The 10,591-nt window shown below is 39.8% G+C and overlaps 1 protein-coding gene across 1 annotated transcript in view; it reads right to left on the minus strand.

Annotated features, from left to right (window-relative positions):
- The window catches only part of MCUB (mitochondrial calcium uniporter dominant negative subunit beta), a 92,340-nt gene that overhangs the window by 17,764 nt on the left and 63,985 nt on the right, over positions 1 to 10,591 (minus strand). Inside the window, 2 exon segments of the mRNA XM_081812002.1 lie at positions 1,757 to 1,927; positions 2,429 to 2,504. Of these exon segments, the coding sequence (XP_081668128.1) occupies positions 1,757 to 1,927; positions 2,429 to 2,504 (247 nt within the window).

Raw genomic sequence — 10,591 nt, forward strand, 5'->3', positions numbered from 1 at the left:
CCCCATTCTGAAAGCACCTCCTCCCACAGCACCCACACTCCCACTCTGCAAGCATCTCTCCCTACACCGTGGTCCCCCACAGCACACTCCCAGACTCTGTGAGCGTCTCCCCGCCCCCGCCACACTCCCCAACACCACACTCCCCACTCTGTGAGCACCTCCCACCACACAACACACCCCCAACTCCAGAGCATCTCCCCCCACACCACATAAACACCCACTCCGCAGGCACCTCCCCAGCACCACAGCCCCCACTCTTTTTCTCTGTAATATTTATTATCTAACATACTACATATTTTCTTCACCTTTTTCTTCTTTTAGAAGATAACCTCAAAAAGAGCAGGACTTTTTTTTACCTCTACTGTTCTTTGCTCTGCCTCTGGCACCTAGAACAGTGCCTGGAATATGTTAGATGCTCAATTTGTTGAGTAATTCTTTTTTTTTAATTTAAATTCAATTAACTTATAGTGTATTATTAGTTTCAGAGAGAGTGTTTAGTGATTCATCAGTCTTACATAACACCCAGTGCTCATTACATCACATGCCCTCCCCAATGTCCAACACCCAATTACCCCAACCCCCCACCCTCCAGCAACCCTCAGTTTGTTTCCTAGAGTTAGGAGTCTCTTTATGGTTTGTCTCCCTCTCTGATTCTGTCTTATTTTTCTGTCCCTTCCCTTATGATCCTCTGTTTTGTTTCTTAAATTCCACATGTGAGTGAGATCGTATGATAACTATCTTTCTCTGACTTATTTCGCTCAGCATGAGACCCTCTAGTAAATAAATTCTTAATCTCTATTTTTCCAACTTCTATATCTACCCCTTATTTGGTTCTGAACTTGGACAGGGAAGAAGAAGGTTTATTTCCTTTTCAAAACTGAAACAGTAATCACTAATGCTTCAATAAGTTTATTCTAAGCATGTCATACTACAATAAAATAAAATTGCAAATTTGGTCATTTATCTCTTTTTGTAGCCTCTACGTTGGGCTAAAGAATTCTTTATTCTATTGTAGGGGCAGTAGGTCCAAGAACCACTTCAGACCATGAGGACATAAAAGCTAGATCCCAAAACTTGAAATGTCTAGTGATTAACCACCTCTACTGGTATTAAAAAATATATATATTCTTCCTGAAAACAATCCATCAAAAAACATACAAGACCATGATTGCTTTATAATAAAGATTAGTGAACTATTTATGTAATTATTCACTAGCTATTTTAATCATTAAAACTGCATTTTGTTTTCTAATTATTCAAACTGTGCTGAAAATTACATGCTAATGACTGTCATTAAAATATTCTCAGAAAAAAATTGGGGGTTAAGTTTATGAAATAAGTAACTGAAATTTACATTAAACTTATTCCACTAATTCTTTATTTAATAGTTAATTTTTTTCATATTACTGATATACAAAAATGGAGGACACAGTAAAGGCCAACCATTTATTATATAATGAATTAAAGAATCAACTGTATAGAATAAAAACAAAAAAATGTTCAAAAAAAGACAAGTGGAGGGGCGCCTGGGTGGCTCAGTTGTTGAGCGTCTGCCTTCGGCTCAGGTCATGATTCCAGGTCCTGGGATCGAGCCCCGCATCGGGCTCCCTGCTCCGCGGGAGGCCTGCTTCTCCCTCTCCCACTCCCCCTGCTTGTGTTCCCTCTCTTGCTGTGTCCCTCTCTGTCAAATAAATAGGTGGAATCTTTAAAAAAAAAAAAAAAAAGACAAGTGGAAAATATATATATATATATATACCTGCTGTGAAGATGGCTGCAGTTTTGACACCTTTATCTTCATTCTGCAGGTCCTGAAGGAAGGAGCCAACTGTTGATGACATTGGTTTGACCACAAATTGACAGCGCTCTTTTCTGGATGGCAAAGTGAGTGTTATCAAGGGAAGGCCGTGTCTATAATTAACTGTTATTTCTGTCGAGGTAAAAAAAAGTAGGAATACAGGAATAGATAAAATTTAGTTTTTAAAAGGCAACTTTAAAATACAAGATTCCATAAAGAACGCTGAAATATGGAATTCATGACCCTCTGAACTCCTGTAACAGTGCCTTCGTTACACTACAAGTTACCTATTCTCTACCACTCTATAACATTTCATTAAGCACGTGTCACACTTTATTATATTATCTGCTTAGAGTCTTCCCAGGTGAAGAGTTAAGTTCTGGAAGGCAGAAACTGCTTCTAATTCATCTATAACTCATCTGTTGCTGGGGTGGGAGTTTGCCAAAAGACATCAGAGATATTATGACCGCAGAAAAGGGAGGAAGTGAACTGGGGGAGGGAGGCGGGGCGGGGGGGGGGAGAATGGAGGGGCACAAGAAGAGTCCATTTTGCTCAAAACCCCTACTTCTCCTTTTATTTGGAAGAATGGAAATACATCAGCATAGGAATCTAAGAAGTGATAAGGAAGCTTACCATCAGGGGGCACCACTGTACTATAAAGATGTGATGGATAGTATTTTAGGTTTCCACACAGCTTCACACACAAAACCTGTAAGAAAAATTTCTTCTTTTAGAAAAAGTGGGAAAGTTGAAATAAGTGTCTTTACCAGAAGATTTTTTTAAACTTACAAGACAAGCATGATAAACACTTCAGCTTCCCACACATACCCAGATAAGCCCTTAGAGAAGCTCACCAAACCTTTCTGACGGCTTTGTTGTCCCATATGGTAGGCACTAGCCACACGTGACTATTAAAATTAAAATTAACACTAATAATTCAGTTTCTCAGTCACCTTCACCACCTTTCAAGTGCTTGATAGCTCCGCGTGCCTAGTGGCTACCACGTTAGCACAGAAAGGGAACATTTCCATCATCACAGAAAGTTCATCAGAGAGCATTGCTGGGCTTAAAACATCTAAAATGGCTACTTGACTATGGGACATGTTTTAGAGTTGTGTTGGTGTTTGGTTGACAGTTGTGCTGGTGCTAAGGAAGGCCAGATGACATCATGGCGCACTAGGGCACAGAGACGCTGTGGTCCCTGAAAGAAAGACCCGAAAAACTGGGTCATAGGTCTTTGGTACTCAAAAGAACCTGTAACAGAGGAAAAAGTACCACAGCCACAATATCCAGGGTTTTTTTCTTTTTTAGTAGGCTCTACATCCAGCATAGAGCCGAACACGGGGCTTGAACTCATGACCCTGAGATCAAGCCCTCAGCTGAGATCAAGAGTTGAGATGCTTAGCTGACTGAGCCACCCAGGTGCCCCAACATCCAGTGTTTTTTAATGTATCATCTTGCAAAGGGTTATTTGCATTAACAAGTTTGCCAAGAATTATGCAATGAGGAATTATTTTTCAATTTTTTTTTTAAAGATTTTTATTTATTTATTTGAGACAGAGAGAATGAGAGAGAGAGAGCACATGAGAGGGGGAGGGTCAGAGGCAGAAGCAGGCTCCCTGCCGAGCAGGGAGCCCGATGCGGGATTCGATCCAGGGACTCCAGGATCATGACCTGAGCCGAAGGCAGTCGCTTAACCAACTGAGCCACCCAGGCGCCCTATTTTTCTAATTTTTAAGATTTTTAAGTAATCTCCACACCCAACATGGGGCTTGAACTCACAACCCTGAGGATAAGAGTTGCATGCTCCACTGAGCCAGCCAGGCGCCCCAAGAATTCTTTTCTAAATTATATTTTTCAAGTTTTCATTTATGCAAGGGTGCACTATTAAAATAGATCAAAAAGTTAAAAATGTGCTCGCTGCTATGAAAAATGAAAACAATGACAATGACTCAAATGATGTTCCATTATGCTCAAAATCAAAACAATGTTATCAATAAGTTAAACAAAACATTCAGATACATATTTCTAGTATTACACACAACATGGGCTATTAGTTACAATAAAATTATCATGTCACGTTAATTTATTAAGGCTGTTCATTTGAGTTTTATTTCTAAAAATAACTCACTACTAAGATGAAAAGGAAGAAAACCCTGACTATTTCTTAAGATAGATGTAGCTCTCAGAGAATAAAGATATGCAGAAGTTTTCCAAGTTTGGATATGGACAGTACAATACTGTTTTTTTTTTTTCCTACCACTTTTAGTTAAACTACAAGAAACTGAGAAAAACATATCCACTGGAAAACACGTCAGAATTCTCTACCGAAATACTTCTTTAAAAATATTTAATGACATAAACGATTCTCTATGTATAAAAGTCAAATATGTAAATTTGACTTTCTTTCTCTATGTAAAAAAGTCGTAGGGTGTAAAAGTTAAAGCCCTCCCCTTCACTTCTGCACCATCCCACAACCTCCCCCAGAGATAATCACTGTTAGTGGTGACAAAGACTCTCTCCTTAACTAAACTTTACTCTGGCTCCTCGAAGCCAGACTGAGCCCCATCCTTGGGTGTGTCCTCTAAGAGCCCCTTTTAGCAAGAATCCAGTCAGTTTAGCCAGAATCCTCCACCCTCGATATCCAATCAAATTCCTCATTCTCCACAATCCCCCACATATATAGGTATTACCTGATAATCCTAGTCTGCCTTCAGCAAGAATCCTGGTAGGTCAGTTTAGCAAACAATTACCCTACCCTCTTAGTAATTTTCCATCCACCACCCCCACCCCACCCTGCCCTTTGATATAAATCCCCATTTTTCCTTGTTGTATTTGGAGTCGAGCCCTATCTCTCTCCCCACTGCAAAACCCCACTGTCATAGTTCCCCTGAATAAAGTCTACCTTTACGAATGCCATGATTCATTTTTTACAGTGGTTAGGTATGTCTCCTTCCAGGCTCTTTTCTCTATATTACCACTTTTACATACTAGCTAAATTCTATGGCAGAGTCTATATAAAGCTAGGCAGCTTATGAGTCAGGTTCCTAGATGCCAATGGTAATTCCCGATCAGGAAGTATTTATCATTTAAGGTGCTGATGAAATTTCTGGTCTACTACTGAGGAATTCATTTTAGAGGTAACCACCTGACAACCAGGAAATTCTGAAAGGTAGAGTAGCCAGAGAAAACTATCCAAGCTTTCTCAAGCATTCGCATGCCTCTAAGAATCACCTGAATACTACAATACCATCTACTGTTACGTAGATAGGGCTTGCTAAAAACACGGATTCCTGGACTCCACGCTGAGATTTTTGATCTAGTAGGTCTGAGGTAGGGTGTGAGAATCTGCATTTTTAAAAAGCCCCAGGGTTATTACCGAAGTTACAGGTGGCGTTGGTGGTATAGTGGTGAGCAGAGCTGCCTTCCGAAGTTACAGGTGTGAGGATCATACTCTGAGTAGCTGGGCTCTAGAGGACCCTCAATGACCTTCAGGGCACTATGCTAAATTTCTGCACAGAACCATTTTGATGCATGATACTCATGAAAGCCCCTTCTTTATTTACTTCTGCCTAACCAATCCTGTCATTCCCTCAAGGTCTAGCTCAAAAGCCATTTCTTCTTTAAGTCTCCCTGCAAGGTCATGATGGTCACAGTGGAAAGAACACAGGCTTTGCAAGCAGAACAAGTTGGAATCCAGCTTCAAGATATACCAGCTCGCTTGATCTTTGACAGGCAGACTGTTCAGGAAGATAGGGGTTGTGAGAACAAGGAGGAGACAGCTATATTAGAAGATGACAAAAGGGAAAATATCATTATCATAGGAGAGGTCTGTTTCAGCTTCAAAGTAAAAGGGAGGCAGGTGTTAGGAGAAAGAAGATGTGTAACAAGCATGTGTTGGGGCGAATTAACAAGACCAGACTGCTTCTAAAGTTCTGCCATATTTTCGATTAAATATCTTTCTTATTGTTAATAAAATCAAGATGCAGTTTCTTTTTTTAATTTTTTTTAAAGATTTTATTTTTATTTGAGAGAGAGAGAGAGAGTGTACAAGACAGGGAGAGAGGCAGAGGGAGAGGGAGAAGCAGACTCCCTGTTGAGCAGGGAGCCAGATGTGGGGCTCGATCCCACTACCCTGAGACCATGACCTGCGTGGAAGGCAGACGCTTAACGGACTAAGCCACCCAGGCGTCCCAAGATGCAGTTTCCATTCAAAATGGTGTTATAAATTCACACTTAAGGGACCCTCTCTGCTCCATTAAAAAACAACATATGTATCTCACTGTACCAAAAGCAAGAGAGAGACACAATGTCATAAGCAAGGCTCAAGTGGAAAGTCTGCTAGGTTCTGGGTCCTGCAGAAAAAAATTTTTCAATAGAAAAATATATATTGTCTATATAGCACACTTTTTCAAGTTAACACATTCTAGCTCTTTACACTGGTTTGGAGCCATTCTGCAACCATCTAAACTGTAGGTAATGGATAGGTATGTAAATTTTGTCCAATCTGGTAGTGATCCAACTGACTCACAGGCACACCCCCAACCAGTTTTATCTCTAATTGAAATTCACCTTAAAATTCTTTTCTCCATATAAATGTGTACAATTTTCATTTCTCCTTTTGGCTGGATATAACATCTGCCTGGCTTCTTTACATTATAAGAGTAAAATAAATTCTTTAATATTAGGTGTTCATTTTTATAACTCTATGAGTCATATTTTTACCTCTTTTTCTGAAAATGATAAGAAGTAACTGAAAGTTTGACCCTTTTAGCCTTCCACTGATGTGATGACTTGATCTGTGATATCTCCAATATCACTGCAACATTCCAGGACAGGGACCCTAAGGTGGCAATTTAAGAATCGGGGATTCTGGGCTCTGGCCACGGGATCCCAGTTGAAAGCAACAGAAAATTACTAGCCAGAAGCTGGTGAGTACAGAATGAAAGATAAACTTGTAGAGTCTGTAATCCGAAATTCTAATATATGAGAAATTAAATACTAAGAAGGAACCAATAAATTTTGAAGATTAATTCCATTTAGGGAAAATAAAAATAAGAGTCATTCAAAACTGACTTTAATATAAATTATATTTAGGGTCTTCAAAGAGATAAAAGGGAGAATGAGCTTCTAGAAAATCAACAAAAAATTATAAGAAAACGAGTAGAAACAAAAAACTATGACCAACTAATTAGGATATCTGGAAATAGAAAAAAAAAAATCTATGTATGTGTAAGAAAGCCAGCTTAATGGATTAGATAAATCTAGACCGGATAAAGTCAATAGAAAAGAAAACTAATGAACTAGGCAATATTTCACCCAGGTATGACACAAAAATATACAGAAACCTTGAAGAGGAATTAATTCTCACACATTACTGGCAAGCATATAAAATGGTACAACCATTCTGGAAAACTTCTGGCAGTTTCTTATAAAGTTAAACACACACTTCCCATGTGACCCAATGATTCCACTCCTAGTTTTTCACCCTAGAGAAATGAAAGCTTTACCTTCACACAACTTGTACAAATGCTATTTCCTTTCCGCCCACAAGTGTGCATGCTCCCTGGGAGTAGGGAAGGAGCTGGTCTGGTTCACTGCTGTACCCCAGCACCTGACACACAATATAGGGGCTCAATAAATATATGTTAAATAAATGTAGGAGTATCTTCGAGGTTTATGCCAGCCTTTCTTCAGAGAGATATGCTCTTGTAATCGTAGTCCACTGAGAACAGATCATTAATGTTTTATAAGCATTTACCTACCTCAAAAACTTTTCATAAACAAAATAATTTTAAATGCCCCATAACCACTTATCCTACAGATGTACCAGAATTTACTATTTACCTATTGTTGGACATTTCCATTTTTATACACCACTTCTATACATTTTTCCTCATCGGAAAGGAATGCATGCTCATTTTAGAAAATCTACACATCACAGACTCACAGAACGAAAAGTCATCAATAAAACCATCACCTAGAATTACCACAGTTAACACTGATGTATACCTTCCAGGTTATTTTCTATGTATTATATTCAATTTTTCACCATTACAGCTAAACTGATTCTAAACATCTTCGCACATAAATCTTTCTTTGCATTTTTTTCCTTCAGAGTAGATTGCAGGATGATTAGATCATAAAGCAGTATGATAATGTATTATCAAGCTTCTTGTTGGGCATATTTTCTTTGCTTCATATTGTTTATTCAGTACAACTCCAGATTAATAGTAGTCTGAACCCAAACAAGCAAATCTTCATAAAGCTCAGAATCAAACAGTAACAGACACATCTGGGCATCCCTGGAGGAACCAGTTTCCTGCTGGAGGCTCACCAGATGTCCTCACTGCGACAGCCCACTGGTACCTCAACCTCAATACCTCCTGAACCGAGCTTCCTTGTTCCTCCATAGACCTGATCCTCTTATTTTAATGAACTCACACCACTAACATTACCAGTCGTTAGAACTAGAGCCCCAAGAGCTATCCTCAACAACTAGTATTCCATAAAATCAACTGGTAGACCAGTAGTTACAACTGAACTACCACTAAGGCATGCTGGTTCTAATTCACACAGAGCCCCCGAATCCAATCCTCTCCCTCCATCTCCACCCTCTGCCACCCTCATTCAGGTCCTTGTCATCTTCCTAGATCACTGCAATGGCTTCCTAACTGGCTTTTCCCACCAATCCATTCCACAGTAAGATCTATTCTAATCTTCTGAAATCATATAAAGTCAAATTATTTCTAGGTTTAAAAAACCTCTCTTTGCTCTCCATTGGAAAGAGAAACAATTTCAAAGAAAACTTGCCATGAGCTGATTCCTGTCTGCTTCTCTGGTCTCACCTTACCATCACTAGCACCACCCACCTCCCAACCCCGGATTGCAGACGCAGGAAGCACTGCAGTTTCCGGACTAGTGCGCACTGTTGCATGCTTCCTCGCCCTTTGCACTCCTTCCCATTCCATAAATACTATTCCCATTGCCATAAAAACCACAGAACTCTATTCTTACTATCACTTCCTTGCCTACCGCAATCAAGTGACCTTCTTCTTCAAAGGCCAAGCTGTCCTCAGCTGCTCTCCATCTTCTACATCTCAAAATCTTAACTCCATCTCCTATCACTACTTCTCACAACACAGATTCAGTAGGCAGATATGATCTGCTATGTCTCATCTTTAACAAGGTCCAAACCCTCCATTAACCACATATCCCTCCAGCTACTGCCCCATTCATAGGCTCTCCTTAGCCAAAACTTTCAGTTTATCTATGCTGGTTCATCCTCAACTCGCATTCACTCTTTAACATAACTACCATCAGGCTTCTTTCTATCCAGCCCCTCAACTCTCTAGCCGAACCTCTCCCAAGTTCCAGACTAGGATATCCAAATGCTGGACTAACATGTCCCCTTACATAATCATGTACATCTGAGACTGGATTTATCCAGAACAAAACTCTTGATTTACCCCCTGAAACTTCCTTCCTCTGGTTTCATCTTCCCCCTGCAGTAACTGACCCACCATCTCCCTAGCTGCTCAAGTCAAACCCGGGAGTCATTCTTGATGCCATCAATTCCATCAACCCATCCATTCTCCCTGCATAGTTTATCCACTCCTCTCCATTTTTATTGTTAATACTCTGGTCCAGGCCACCATGATCTACTGTAACAGTTTCCAAACTCATTTACTTGCTTCCACCCTTGCTCTCCTCCATGCTACCCTTCTCAAAGCAGCAAAAGTGATGATCTTAAAATGCAAACACAATCACCCCACTCTTCTGCGTAAAATTTTTCAATGGATTCCCTTTATGCTTCAACAAAACAAAAGCTTATCATGGCCAATGAGATGCTGCTTGTCTCACCAATCTTGTCTCATTCCCTTTCTTCCTTGCTTGTGTTCCTCTGATCCTACTGGTTACCTCTCAATTCCTAGAACATGACAGGTTTCTCAGATCTCAGGCCTATAGCACATGCTGTTCTCCATCTCAAATGTTCTTTTCACCCTCTTTGTATAGCTAGATGTTTTATATGCAATATCTTATTTAATCTTTCTAGCAACCGTATGAGGCTTGTACTATCACTTCCCATCCTTTTTTTCCCATTCAAATGTATTTATCACTTAATTTATCAAGAAAATAAGCTTAGTACTGATGTAATAGCACATGAGTGCTCCCCCCTCACAACCTCATCAACTCCCAAAGGCCCCACCTACTAATACCATTACCATTGGGAGTTAGGATTTCAGTATATGAATATTGGGAGGACACAGACTTTCAGACCTTAGCGACACGGTTATGCACATTTAAAAGACATTTTTTCAGTATGGAGGTCCCTCAAAGTTGAAAATAGAGCTACCGTACAACCCAGCAATTGCACTACTGGGTATTTACCTCAAAGATACAAATGTAGGTATCCAAAGGGGTACGTGCACCCCGATGTTTATAGCAGCAATGTCCACAATAGCCAAACTGTGGAAAGAGCCAAGATGTCCATCAATAGATGAGTAAAGAAGAAGTGGTATATATATACAATGGAATATTATGCAGCCATCAAAAAAAAAAACAACGAAAAACTAAATCTTGCCATTTGCAACAACGTGGATGGAACTAGAGGGTATTATGCTAAGCAAAATAAGTCAATCAGAGAAAGACAAGTATCAAATGATCTCACTGATATGAGGAATTTGAGAAACAAGGCAGAGGATCACAGGGGCAGGGAAGAAAAAATGAAACAAGATGAAACCAGAGAGGGAGACAAAGCATAAGAGACTCTTAATCTCAGGAAACAAACTGAGG

Source organism: Leptonychotes weddellii, chromosome 2, assembly GCF_054177405.1.
Source record: "Leptonychotes weddellii isolate Sample4059 chromosome 2, ASM5417740v2, whole genome shotgun sequence".
In the NCBI taxonomy this organism is placed as follows: domain Eukaryota; kingdom Metazoa; phylum Chordata; class Mammalia; order Carnivora; family Phocidae; genus Leptonychotes; species Leptonychotes weddellii.